Genomic DNA, 14546 nt, shown 5'->3' on the forward strand with positions numbered 1-14546 from the left:
TGACCGCTGATGGAGCAAAGATTTCTGGAGGGGCCAGAAAAGAGGTCAGAGAGATAACAAGGCAAATGAGCATCAAAGGATTTGTGGGAAGGAGAATCACAGTGTTAGTGAATCAAAGTTGAAGGAATGTGTCACAATAATTTATTGTGGACAACAATAAAGCAGGAGTTTTTCTTCACTTTATCCACAGTCCAGGGGAGAACTGACAAATATATTCAAGAGAAAAATATATTCTTCTCGGATGAGAGGTGAAACGTCTTCAAGCAACTTAAAGAAGTCCAGACGCCTTTCTTTGCAAGCTCCTTTGACTACGATGACCTGGATGACTGAGAACCTTCACAGACATATATTCAAAAGTGTTTCACAAACAGAAAGCTAAAGAAAGGCCTTACCAGATGACCTTCCATTAACTTTACCTATCTTTAAAAAGAAAAAAAAAATCATATTTGTTTAAAATCCCATTTAAAACACACTTACGCAGTGAGGTACATCCACTGTGTGGTATTTCCAGCCTTGACAATTTGTGGCCGGTGGCCTGTTTTAGAAGGCTGTACCAAACACCAAGGCGATCAGCATCACGAAGAGACTCAAATTCGATAAACACCTGAAACACAAGAAAGAAAATTTATTCTGAACATTTTAATTTTATCTTCTAAATGTTAAAAATAAGTGCTAAGCACACGTGGAAAGAGTGAACTAAGCACAGCTTTATTGTGGAGTTCACTGGATTCAAAAGTCAGAAATCCTGGCTCAATGATGCACTGGAGCCGTGCTCAACGTGACCCTTGCACGAATGCTCTAATGTGATGAACACTAGTGCTTCACAGCAATCTGTCTTTACTATCTCTATAGTTTTGCGGTTGTGCTTTCCTCAAGATAAGTAGCATCCAAATCCAGACACATTATCTCTTTTTAAGGATGGATTTATGAGGGTTGGTGCATGTCATTTAGTTTGGTGTGTAAGCAGTTAATCTGTCAATTTTTCTGTATGGTTAAGAATACACTTACACAAGCACATATCTCATTCGGCCTTTCACAAACTTCTAACACATGCACTTGTTGGCATTTATGAGTGTTTATACCTTGTTGAGAAGAGGCAGGTAGTTTCTTATAAAATCCATTTTTTTCAAAGCTTCTCTGAGATCCCGGGACTCGCCTGGTGAGATGTTCCTGATGTAGATTGTTCGTGCTCCATTGTCAGTCACTTGCTGCTTCGAGAAAACCGGGTTAACGTGAAAAAAACAAAAAACCCACAAACAGTATGACATTCGAAACATTCTCATACTACAGTTCCAAGATCAAGGTCATAAGTTTGCACTTATATTCACACAGCAGGTATGCACCCTGGCAGCTATCTTCTTTATTCAAATTTATAATTGCAGCTCGTGCTGTTTTTGATAACACTGGTTGAAAAAATATTTAAACCAATGTACACACAGTGCTGTGAAAAATGCATTTGGCGCCTTCCCAATTTTGTAGTTTTTTTGCACACGTTTCAAATCATTAAACAAATGTTTAAAAAAAAACATACAAAATGCAGTTTTAAATTTTTATTCCAGGAAAAAAAGTTCTCCAAACCTTTCCTAACCCTGTATGAATATCTGAAAAAACGGGTATGTCCCCATTTTTCAAGGTGTTTTGACTTGGATGTGAGTGCTTCCAGTTACGACTTTATACTCTGACTAGAGCTGGGCGATAGAACGATAACGATATGTATCGCGATATAACTTTTACTCGATAGAGAAATTAAGCTATCGCGATAGACCTCGCCGCTCTTGTCCTCTTAAAAAAATAAAAAAAAAAAAAAAAGGTCAGCCAATCCAAATTAAGTAGCGCAGAGCCGAACCAATCACAGCCGCAGCGTCACGTCGCGTGACTTGTTACGTACAGCACAAGTGCCAAGCCGCACGTGTGTTTGTTTGGGAAGCAGCCAGCAGGTAATGGAGGAAATGAGTGTGCCGACTAGAAAAATCAACCGAGCGTGACCGAAGAGAAAACAGATGATGGTTCCAATGCCGGAGAGATTGTGGAACGGAAGAGCCATAGAAGTTCCGTAGTGTGAAGGTATTTCGGCTATTTCAAGTCTGACAAAAAACAGAGTAGCGTGCACTGTAAATTGTGCCGAAAGCAAGTCTGGAAATACAATGAACTGGTGCATGCATCACACTGTGCGCCACGTTATTGTTTCGGTGAAATGAATTTCTACAATCCTGTTACTGTTAATTCTACTCTCTGCAGTGTTTAAATGCTTACATATACACACAGTTACTGTCCCTCCACACATACGACTCGGTTCTGCTTCTATGCCCCAGCTTTGTTTACTTTTTCCCACCGAGGCTTCTAGACTTCTGATTGGCCAACATTTCAGCACGGTTAGGAATCTAGCGCCTCCTGCTGCTTTGGCATGTTCATAGCAGCGTTTTCCTTCATTTCTGCCTTTATGTGTGGACGGGATTATTTTTTAAAACGGAAAATCTCAGTTTTCAAAAATACCCGTGTACGTGTGGACGTAGCCTCAGTCTCTGACTGGAAGCGCTAATTCGTCATTCGGCTTTTGTCAGACTAAAGTAACTGTTAAAACTGTTTGAAAAGCTAAGCTATACAACAAGGAGAGATTGAGAATTTCCTTTTAGTTCTCAGTTTATTTGATATTGACAAAAGTTAGTCAGTTTTGTCTGTTCTTCTGTAAAACAAACTAAGATTTATTTTTAGAATTAATATTTTGTTTCTAAGTGGAATTGACAATTTAGTCTGTTTCATTTGTTCTATTTTGAAACTTAAACGCTTTAGCGGCTGCCTTTTGTGTAGTTTGCAATATTTGCCTTTATTTATTTGAAAAAGTCTCATGTTCCTTAAGTACATCTACCCTGTTGAACTTATTATGGGAAATAAATATTTAAATAAAAACAAGCTGCTGATTATTTCACATTTTACTTGTGAGCAACGGCACATTTAAATCTTACAAATATAGTTATTTGGCTTATATCGTGATAGATATCGTTATCGCCTGAAATGAAAAAAACATATCGTGATATGAAAAAATCTCATATCGCCCAGCTCTAACTCTGACCAATAAATCTAAAGGTATTCTAGCGTAGTCTTTGTTCCTGAGATATGTGTGTTACTTACATAGCACAGCCGTTTCATCAGAGACTTATAAAACTCAAGCTGAAAGAAAAAGAAAAAAAAGTTAAAAATCATTACATCACTTTGGATTCTGTTTGATTTATTTCAGCTTAAAGATGTTTTTTTTCTACAAAAAGAAAATATTTTTAAAAATTTATAATCACACTTTAAAAAAAGAAGAAGCAGAAACCGATTATTTTCGAATAATTTTAATAACATCTGTCACAACAGTAAAGTGCATTATCTACACACATTGCTTACCGGCGTCATTAAAATGTCGCCCTTCTCAACCTGCAGTCGAAGTTTAGACCCATTGAGAATAAAATCATGATTTTCTGATGCTAGCACGATGTTTTTAGCTGCCACTGCTGTCGGCATGAGGGCAAAAGCCTGAAGGAAAAACAAACCACCAAACACTGATTTCAACTGAATAATCATGAAGACAGGCACTCACAAAATATGTATTAACTAACTAAATGTTAGTTAGGTCGTCTTAGAAAAGACATTTAGAATCCCATTAAAATGAAGGTAATAATCCAGCCCAATGCAAATTCATGGCCTGGTGCTTACCATGCGCGCCTGTGGTATAACGTAGATCGTATCGTCGTAATATTCAAATCTGTGTCGAGTGAGCAGACCGGCGATGTCCTCCTCTGCGTAACAGCCATCGTGATACTCTGGCAGGTTGCTTATTAACAGCACCTTGTAATCAAGCGAAACAAGCTGTGCAAAAGAAAAGAAATTCAGAATCTGTTTACAATTGCAATTGAAGAAATTCCAGACAGAAATCTGAAAAATGCAAACATTAACTTATAAACTGTGCCTCACTTTGAGCACTGTCTACAACTATGAACACAATGAGGTACATCAGAATAAAATACCTATTACAAAATGTTTCTGATGGTAACTTTCTTTTTACTGTGCATATAATTTGCATATAATTTGAACATTTTAAACTACCTTTTAATAAAGGAGTTTTAGTATGTGTTAGTACATGAGATAATTGTTTTATTACAATACTAAATTGGTAATCAAGAATCGTGCAATTCTATTAAGTGTCTATACTGACTACAAAATCTCTGTTATTGCGACATCCCTACTGAATTTTTAACATTTTTCTACATTTACACCTACTTGAGTGTCACCTGACAATGAGATATAACCCAACTATAAACTTTTAAAACAAATTGAACTATTTCAGATCAAAACTTAACCACTTTGACAAAGCATGTTTTTCTTACAGGTATAATTTAAGTGTTTTTTTAATGTTACCTTTGAATGGGGAAGTCTGACTGTCTTGAGACAACCTGTAAAGTGCAGAGCAAAAGAAAAACAGAAAATAATTATAAAATAGAAAATATCTTCACATTGAGAAATCTTTCATACAGATCTTTGGGGATTTCTTACGGATTCTTTCTGGACGCAGTTGCTCTTGTATCCGTTCCCCAAATGTTGGGTGGGTAGGAGCGACCGGCTGATCCTTTGAGATCTTCTTTGCAGTCACAGAGACTTAGAATAAAGGAAATGTAGTTAAGTTAAATAGTGGTAGTTTAGATAGGATGCAAATTACCCAGCTGATTTAAATAAAAATCTGAAAACTGTTCTCGTCATGAAGCACAGTCTTTAGCTTTTGATTCCGTCCAACATCCTGCTGTCAAAGATACTCCACACTTGAAGGTGTTTTCTGTCCACTTACCTTTGTCCTTTGTAACCGTTTCTACACTTTCAACTCTTTGCTTTGCCTCCACAGAAATCTCAGGTGATTTTCCTGCAGTCTGCTGTTGTGTTTCTTCTTGTAGAGCAGAATCTGAGCTCTGCTCGGTCTGTTCTGAAGCTTTGAGTGAATCTTCTGGACTTTTGATGACAGTTTGTGGTTTCTGAGGTGGATCAGTGGGTTTTGGTGACGATATATTTGGCTTGGTCTCAGCTGCACTAGTTGGTAGTTGATTCTCACTCGATATAGTTGGTAACGTCTGATTGTCTTTGCCGTCAGTTGAAGTTTCAACTTCTGTGTGGTCCTCCCTTTCAGAAGCTGATGCTTTTCGTGCTTCACCTTTAGGCCCCATCGCAGATTCATGAATCTTTGTTTCAGGTTTCTTGTGTTTTGTCTCTACATCAGGCTTATCCTCTGACGTTGTTGATTTAGAAGGATCCACTTTTTCTTTTTTCAGAGTTCCTGCTGTTTTAGATTTCTGCGTCGTTGAGGCCGTTTCTCCTTTGGAAGTCAAGACTTTTGGCTCACCATCAACTGCAGCACCTTTAATTGGTTCAACAGCCTTCATAGTATTGGCTGTATTTTTAGGTGCCACCACAGCTTTTTTAGCACCGGTTTGAGACCCTTTGGGTTTACGTTTTCCTTTCAAATCACTGGTGTTATGCTGCTTTTCGGGACTCTTCGTAGATTTACTCTTAGATTTTTCGAGGCTTGAAGCTGCTTCTTCGGCCTTATCATCAGTTTTTACAGTTTTAGCTTTTTGCTCAGCTGAGATGTTTTTCGCTTTGGAAACAGAGACTTTTGCTGTAGTTTCCAGTTTAGTTTTTGTGGTTTTCTTGGATGCAATTTCCTGTAAACAAAGATAATTTTGGATTAATCAGATTACTGATCATTTTGCCACAGAAGAGCAGTGATATTAATATTTGTATTTCTCAAGGGAAAACAAAGTTACCTTTTCATTAACAACACTGACAGTTACTTCTTTTATGTCAAAGTTCTTTAAGCTCTTCAGTTTCTCAGCATCTTCCTGTTTCTCGAAACACACAACTGCCTGGGTGTGCACAAACACACACACACACACACACACACACACACACACACACATTAATTTGGATTACTACCAAAACTATTACGTTACTACATTCACACTAAAAATCATATATGAGCACTTGTCAGTAGCTTACAAGTATTTGATGACAAGTTTGAGTTTTCCAAGCAAACTACAAGCAACGGTGACAACTTGCAAGCAACCAATGTGATTCCAAGGATGTTTTTAGTGCAATGTGTATATATAGATTAAAAAAATGCATAATGCAAAGCAGCAAAATAAAAACAAAATACATTGTGTATGCTTTCATAGGATTAGACTTGAGCAGAAACTTTCTGACATTGCGATGTCTATATAAAAGCTCAGTATAATCCAAAGTAGCCATGAATGTGAGGGCTGCAAGACCACAGAAGAAAAGTAAGGATAACCAACTGACTTTAAACCGCATGATGAATGCATGACTACAACTAATGAATGGACAGTACATTTATAGAGAATTGTAGCTACGGTGCATAAATATCTATCTTAGATTGCAGAAGCAAACCAGGAGACACATTTTCTCTAGATTCACAAGCAGGTCAATGAACTCATCCATCTATAATAGTGAGCAAATTTCAGTGTACATACCTGTAATCTTGACCTAAACAAAACAACTGACTTGGTTTTTCCAAATTTCTCCACAGCAGAAATCACTTCACTGTGAGAGAGACTACTGACAATCCCTTGTAGCCTCACCATGGTTGGAGGGGAAGATTTAGCAGCCTGTGGAAACACAGCGAAGAAAAATATGAACAAACCAAATGCAGATTTCATCATGACAATTTGACTCAAAGTTTGTGCTTGTATAAATTTGTGTTGAAGGATTTAATCTTGGTTTTGTGGCATCAACAATCACGTCACTGTCACTGACCACATTATAAATTGTCCAAAACTGTCCATTCATGAAAAAAGGCATCATGTGAAGTCACCTTGGTCTTCTCTGTGCTAGGCCTCCCTTTAACTGATTCTGGAGATGCAGAACGTGAGGACGATGATGTTGATGGGGACGACTTCATCTTGGCTAGCTCAGCCAGCAGGGCAGGAGCCAAAGTTTTGACGACAGTCTCCAGGTCAGACTGTTTTGATAAGGACTGGAGAGCTAAAAGACCACAGGTACAAAAGAGATTCACACATTGGTGGGTCCCAAGTCTCAAAAATCATCTACTGCTTCTGAAAGTTTTATAATCGTAGAAAAAACTATACTGACATTTTCTGGTGGTACTGGTCTTTATTTATAATTTGCATTAGTAAAGTTAATGTTGTGTGTGTGTGTGTGTGTGTGGGGGGGGGGGCAACTTTGATCTTAGAAAAACCTAATGAGTACATACCAAAAAATACCATGAAGCAATTTTCAAACCTGATGTTTCCAGCAGTTTCTTTGCCAAGATCTTCGAGCTGCTCAACTTTCGCATAGGAGATGACCTCTCTGTCGACGATCGCCTCTCCCAGCTTCTCCTTGGTGATGAACGTTTCTCATCTCTTCTTCTCGGCGAGGATCGTCTCTCGCGTCCCCTTGAGCGTGATCGATATCGTGAAGAGGAAGGACGGTCATACCATGAGGAGTCAGAATGAGACCGGGACCTGAAAAAAGTATGGATCAAAGAACTTAATGACTCATAAACATCTCAAAGCACACATCCAGCATGGATACAAAAGGTAAATAGTCCACCAATTAAGTGTTTTTAAATTTACATTATTAAATAAATTACTTTTCGCCCTCTCCACTTGAGAGCTAAATCTTTTTGATTGATCCTACTTCTCAAAATGTATGTTGGACAGACCTGCGATTACGTCTGGAGCTGTAGGGAGATCGTGATCGGCTTCTGTGTCTCTGCCTTCGGGGGCTACGTGATCGAGAACGGGAATGACTAATTCGTCTGTCCCTCCTACGCTCCAAGTCACGGCGGCGACGTGGACTGCCGGAGCGGGAACGGCTACTTCGTCTGTCCCTGCTACGCTCCGAGTCATTATGGCTGCGGGAGCGGGAACGGCTACTTCGTCTATTTCTTCTTCGCAACGAGTCACGATGAGTGCGGGGGCTGCGAGAGCGGGAACGGCTACTTTGCCTGTCCCTGCTACGCTCCGAGTCACGATGGCTCCGGGGGCTGCAGGAACGGGAACGACTCTCATGTCTGGTTTTCTTCTGGGAAGTCTCAGCAGAAGTTGAGGGAGAGGGCTTGGCACCTGATGCACTAACAATTGCATATAAAAAGAAAGGCACATGTTAAATCAAAGAAAATGAAAGCCTCCAATGCTGGCATGTTTTTTTATTCGCCAAATGACTTGAAATGAAGATAATTACCCTAGCAGTGATGCAATTTCACCGTTCCATTCTGGGTATCTGTGGAAAAACACAGATACATTTTTGTCAGATGTTGCAAGATAGAATGTCCTTAAAAATATATTATTGTTCATTAATCCAGAAACTCAGAAATGTATTCAGCCTTTCAACAATTTAGGTTAGGGAAAATGGCTCATGGTAAATGCTGCAAATCATTAAGGTGCTTTAAATTAAAAAAATACAAATGAACAGTTCTTAGGGAGCTATCCTAGCATTACAACCCTGGCATCATTTTGGCACACCCATGGTTGTGCTGCCCCAAAGATATCGGTTCATAATCACGAAGTACAGAGAAGAAAGATTGACCGCTTTCGCAGAAGTTTGCAGTTCTCGATGTGAAGGCTGGTATTCTGGTGGGAGACCCAATCCTAGTGGTCACAACAAAAAACAAACATTTAGAGAAGGTTTATTATTATCAGGAGCAACGTTTGTCATTGACATCACTTGCTGATAAAAGGTCACTAAACTTTGCAGTGGCCTTAAAAAAAATTCTTAAAATATTAACAGTTAGTCCTTCACTGAACGCAGAAGCATTATAACATTAGCCAGGAGTTTGGATTGTATTTAAACCTTCATAGGCCAAAAACCAGGAACAAATAAGCGTGACACATTATACCTTTCCTGGGATAAAATTTTAAAAGTGAAATTATTTAGTATATATGGAAAACACAAGTCAAACATCTGATTACAAACAACCAAAACAAAAGGTCAATTAGGCTCTGGATTCTGGACTCTCAGGCTCTTCTTATGGCATCAAACTTTCCCGAAGCTCCAAGAAGGTCAGCGCAGTAGTTTGGATTAGGACAAAATGCACCACCTATGACAATCACAGTTGGAGTAGCGACAGGAAGATGACGTTGAAATAGACCAGAAGAGGAAGGTGCTGTTTCTTTGACGAGGAGCTCAAATGTGAAATTTGGTGCAGCGAAGGAAGGCCGATCCATAAAGAGAGATTCAACAACAAATCAAATCAAATCTGGTGCTTGTGTAGCTCATGACTGGGCGCAGCGGGTGCTTATGTTTGTGGTAGTAAATGATGTTGCCTTTTGGGACACAGAAACACTAACTTAAAAAGAAAGTATGAGTAAAAAAAAAAAAAGAAGAAGCGAGTATTACACAAAAACAAGGTGCCCACTAATGTGAAATAAAGGACAAAACACACTATTCTTAACTCTAATGACAAAAGACAAAAAGGGAAACTTTCACATTCAGCAACAGTTCCAGAAAAAGCAAAGCTGAATGTGCACTGTGGAACAGCAGCCCAAGAACAGAGACAAATGAAAAAACAGCCGTCTTCCAACATTTTCTGATGCACAGGCTCTTCAGGTTTGCAGGTTTCTCCTCATCACGTCATCTGAGGCCTTGGTTCCATTGTTAGCAAAAGCCTTGAATGTCTTCGCATCAGTTTATGTCAATTTAAAAGAGATTAAATCTATCAATTGCAAGTACAGACCACTGAAGATTCTGAAGGTCTCTTATTAGTAGTGTTTTTCAATTACAATATCTGATAGACATATAGTTAAGTTTAGTCTGCACTGTAATCCTTCAGAAATTCTGGTACAGAATACTGAATTGCAGAAATATGTGAAAAATTTGTCCAAATGTTTGTATTCCAAGTTGGTAGTCTTCCTACAGTCATCATTATGCAGGAATAGTGTATAAAACAAACCAAATAGACTTTAAAGTAGCATACATGAAGTTTTTCCCAAACCACAATCCTATAATGGGATCCAAAATCAAATCAAAAACAAAAAACATTGCATGTCAAATAAATAAAAACCGACAGAAAGCAAAAACATCGAACAATCTTCCACTTACCTTCATCAGAGTACATTCCTTGTTACATAGAGAGCAGGTATGAGGAAAGACCCTAGGTGAAGCGGCAGTGTAGTCTTGCATCTGGGCCAGCACTGGGATATTCCCTGTCACTTCTACCTTTGCTGGAAGCTGCTTGGTGGAAGCGGGCTGCGGTATATGAATGAAATTCATGAGGTTCTGCATTAGGGGAGAGAGACCCGGAGGAACGGGCATCATGAGCCCTGGCATGAGGGACGGCTGTGGAACTGGCTTTGCAGCCGAAAAAACTTGAGACTGCAAAGCTTGTCCCATATGCACAGCTGGCTGATTCTGCATCTGCTGCAACCCAATCGGCAGGTTAGGTACCTGGGCCATCTGCTGCTGCTGCTTCAGTTGCTGCTGTTGTATCTGCTGCTTCAGTTGTTGCTGCTGCTGCTGCTGCTTCAGTTGTTGCTGTTGCTGCTTCAGTTGTTGCTGTTGCGTCTGCTTCAGTTGTTGCTGTTGCGTCTGCTTCAGTTGTTGCTGTTGCGTCTGCTTCAGTTGTTGCTGTTGCGTCTGCTGCTGCTTCAGTTGTTGCATCTGCTTCAGTTGTTGCTGTTGTGTCTGCTGCTGCTTCAGTTGTTGCATCTGCTTCAGTTGTTGCTGTTGCGTCTGCTGCTGCTTCAGTTGTTGCGTCTGCTGCTGCTGCTTTGGTGGTGGTTGTTGCATTGTCTGTTTCACCTGTTGCTGTTGTACCTGCTTCTGCTGCATTTGCTGTTTGTTCATCTGCTCAGAAACATTTGATACTTGCCCGTGAGTCTTACTCTTTTCTTTGATGTGACTGTCGCTGCTGCTGCTGCCAATGAGTACAAGGCCAGGTCGGCTTGGATGCACACTACGAACTATATTAGGAGTTAGTTGGCTTTTTGATGCTGAATGGCGATCTGGCTCTGGATTTTTCAACGGAAGGGCTTTAGTGACTTCTGCTTTAAGAGGTCTTATGTCTGTGTCTGTCTTTGGCAGAGAGAAACCTTTGAAGATTTCTTGAGATGACTGGTTCGGTTGGGTGTGCAGTTGTTGAGCTGGATCGCTGCTTCGCATTGAGCCATGACTGGTAAAAGAGCTGCCTTGATCACGGGAAGAAACCAAGGTGCTGTTTTTCACCTCTGTCATACTTTTTTGCAGTGGTTCTCGACTGTGACCGCTACTATCATAGGAGCCCATCAGCAGCGTACCTCCACTTCCACCACTACTAGCTCCACTGCTGCTCCTTCCAATTTCATCCCCAAAGCTCCCAGTATATTTTCCAGTATGTCCATAATCAATCACTTTACTTGGTTGGACAATAGGTGACAATTCATCCTGACGCATCCCTTCCCCTCTTGAAGTACTCAACCTTTCCCTTCCACTCATACTTGTGGTGGAATGAGGATCATAGTAGGATTTTGATGGATCTGCTGTTGCAGATCTCTTTGCCTTTTCCATGCGGATTTGTCGTAAGATAAAAGGCAGGTTGTCAGGAGTCATCTGATCTTCGGGATATGAGATCAGATGTTCCAGGTCCTCTTTTTCAAGTCCAAACTGCATAAGGATGTTCACAGCTGTTTCTGAAGTGTACTTGGGACAAGTAGACTCTGCAGAACCCACAGGTTTGCCTGGCACTGGGTAGTCATAATCACCTAAGCCTGGAATGGATTGCACATTGCGCTCTCTTTCATTCGAGGCATTAAACCTACCGTCACCAGTGCTTAGATAGCTCAATGAAGCAGATGATGAACAGTATTTAGACGAATCATCCTCAGTTTTCCGTTTGTAGCTTGGCAACCAGTCCATGGAGCTAGTGCTACTTGCAACATCAGGAGGTCTTTGAGAGTTTGAGGACAACATGTAGGAAGTCACATCTTTGCCTGAAGGATCATACTCATGTCTTTGAGTAAAATGACTGCTCTTGTCTACAGGCTGATTTCTCACCTCCTCTCTGGCTCTGCTTATATGCATGTCTATGGACCTCTTTATGTCCTCTTCCATTGAAGTCTTACTCCCTTCTGGCCTGTAGCTCATTATTCCCCCAGATTTTGCAGGAGTCGCAGATGAAACTCCAGAAGAGCTAAAGCTGGACCCAGGCCCAAGATGAGGAGATGTCTTATGAGAGTCTCTCTCTGCCTGCATACTGGACTGTCCATAGCGCCCCTGGGCTGAACTTTGATTCCCAGAGGCATAGGGGTTATATGAGGGATGGGACATGGTGTTAGCAACCTTCAGAAGGTTTAGTAGACTGATGGCTGCAGCTGTGGGGGGTGTTGTGGGTATAAATGGGGCAGGTGTGTTGGTTCGACCATCAACAGCAATAGCGTTATTTATCTGTGTCAACGCAAGGTGGGTTTTCAGCTGAGCCAGCCGCAAGCATGCAGCTTGCTGTCCGATCAGTAAAAAGCTCCCTGGGAGCCCACCCAGTAGGGGGCTCTGTTGGGGCCCTGGTGCAGGAGAAGGGGCGTAACGCTTCAATGACAATGGAAAAGCTGGAAAGTTAAAAATAAAGAAAACAAAGAATAAAGGTTAATCAGTTGTACTGGGCCTCAGAATCTTGGAAAGATGAAATCCATCGTCCGGGAGGCCTTTTCTTAATTTGCAGACTCTGCTTCCCGAAGATCATTCATTCATACGGATTCATTCTGTTAGTATCATCTTCAGGTCTTAACTAGTAAGAAGGAAAGGTGGAAACAAAAGCATCAAAAACAGAGAAACAGAGAAAACATGAGATTTAAACAATAGAGACACAGGAGACAACAACAACAAAATAGAAAGGAGGTGTTAATCTTAGAAGAATAAGGTTAATAGATCTTCCAAAGCAGCTTATCTTATCCTCCTCTATCTTTTGCATGTCCCTGATCTGTGGATAGAGACACAGAACATACACGCTAGTCGTCCAACATCTAGATGTTTCTAACAAGACCCATGATTAGTACCCATTAAGGTCGAACTAACATATGCACACAAATTTTGCTACACGGGTGTGGTTTTTTATTATGACGATCTCCAAGTCCAGTCCACAAGTTGCAGTGCTGTGCTGGGTAGGCAGCATTCAGAAGAGAGACGACGTATGGCTTGGAAAGTTGGTGAAGGAAGCTGGATCTGCTGTTGACTTTCTGGTAATGACAGCACACAGATGGACCTCAACCGGTGCAAACTGCCATTGTCATGAACACATCCTCCTACCCCCTAAACATGATCGCAATAAACCAAAGGAGCATGCTCAGTGGCAGGTTGGTGGCATAGAGCAGCTTATGATGATCTTCTGTCTCCTCAGAGGACACGATTAGACTCCTCCGCTCATCTTGAATTACAGCAGATAAGGGACTCAAGTTGAGTACCATAATTGATGCTCTGTTGTCTGCTTGCACTTAATTTAACTGGTTATATAAGCTCTCTGCACTTTCAGTGACTTTAGTGTCACTGTAAAATCATTTTGCACCGTGGAATAATTTAATTAATCCGTACACTATCTGCACAGACCGTGTACCTGATCATTATGCAAGTACTTTTTACAAACTTTTCACATATGCAACAGGCTATGTTCCGAGAAGTGCAGTAAAAGCGTCCCAACAATTCTTACATTAAACAACAGCAACAGTGAGAGAAAGCATTGTCACGAATGAAAACCAATGACGATTTTCTGAAAACCTTTGCAAACCTCAAAAGAAAATTAGTTTGTAAAACTGCAGCTACAAACTACTGAACGTTTGCTGTTTGCTCCCTTTGTGCTATGATGGCTCTCTAATTTTAGGGACAAACTGTTATCCAGTGCAAAACTGGACTGGTGCATGTCTTCTATATAGATCCTTGCTACCAAAGTCATCAATGATGACATCAATGATGACATCAATGCCAAAATAAGAGACAATGACAATATTTGGAGGCCAAAAGTGAACACAACAGATTTCCCTCAATGTTACTGTTTTTTTGTTTGTTTGTTTGTTTGTTTGTTTGTATGTTTTGGGGGGTGGGGGGCGGTTGTATTGCTTGTGTTAGCTAGGTTATGCTTAAAAGTAATTTAAGAGAAAGTGAATTGCATAGATACACACACCTACCAGATGTAAAGAAGAATAACGCAATAGGAGAAAAGAATGAAATAAATGTTTAAAAAAAACATAGATCCTTAAGTGGTAATATAGAACAACACAACTAACCAACAGCTCAGCTAAACACAACATGATTAGTTGTTAATGACATTAGGGCTGCACAATATTAGGAAAACCTGCGATGTGCGATAACTATGATCAATACTGCGATAACGATATGACTTGCGATAAAATTAATAAAAAAAAAAACAAATACATAATTTCTGTTTTACTGCAAGTTTTATTTAAAGAAAGCTGCTGTATTAGCAGTGTAACAACAAAGTGCACTTTAACATTGAAACATTGCCCCCATAAAAAGATTTCTGAGGCTTGAATTCTGAAAGACATCCTTCCTGGTCTCTAGAATTAGTTTTAAATACATAA

At 40.2% G+C, this 14546-nt stretch overlaps 1 protein-coding gene across 2 annotated transcripts in view; it reads right to left on the minus strand.

Moving 5' to 3' along the window:
• The window catches only part of LOC146579548 (uncharacterized), a 29936-nt gene extending 17366 nt beyond the window's left edge, over nt 1-12570 (minus strand). Inside the window, exons 1-16 of one of the 2 annotated variants that reach the window (XM_085263372.1) lie at nt 10087-12570; nt 8575-8636; nt 8230-8268; nt 7709-8119; nt 7285-7508; nt 6857-7026; nt 6516-6650; nt 5793-5891; nt 4823-5690; nt 4534-4635; nt 4399-4433; nt 3697-3849; nt 3388-3516; nt 3130-3168; nt 1083-1211; nt 478-604 (exon numbers count right to left, since the gene is read on the minus strand). In XM_085263372.1, the coding sequence (XP_085119498.1) occupies nt 478-604; nt 1083-1211; nt 3130-3168; nt 3388-3516; nt 3697-3849; nt 4399-4433; nt 4534-4635; nt 4823-5690; nt 5793-5891; nt 6516-6650; nt 6857-7026; nt 7285-7508; nt 7709-8119; nt 8230-8268; nt 8575-8636; nt 10087-12288 (4924 nt within the window). In that variant the 5' untranslated portion in view covers nt 12289-12570. The remainder of the gene's footprint in view (nt 1-477; nt 605-1082; nt 1212-3129; nt 3169-3387; nt 3517-3696; nt 3850-4398; nt 4434-4533; nt 4636-4822; nt 5691-5792; nt 5892-6515; nt 6651-6856; nt 7027-7284; nt 7509-7708; nt 8120-8229; nt 8269-8574; nt 8637-10086) is intronic. The other variant, XM_085263370.1, reaches the window with a different exon arrangement.
• Nucleotides 12571-14546: the final 1976 nt, after the last annotated feature.

Source organism: Mchenga conophoros, linkage group LG3 (genome assembly GCF_057382185.1).
Source record: "Mchenga conophoros isolate Kocher_MC1m ecotype Shallow Benthic linkage group LG3, M_conophoros_male_GT1.1, whole genome shotgun sequence".
Lineage (NCBI taxonomy): Eukaryota > Metazoa > Chordata > Actinopteri > Cichliformes > Cichlidae > Mchenga > Mchenga conophoros.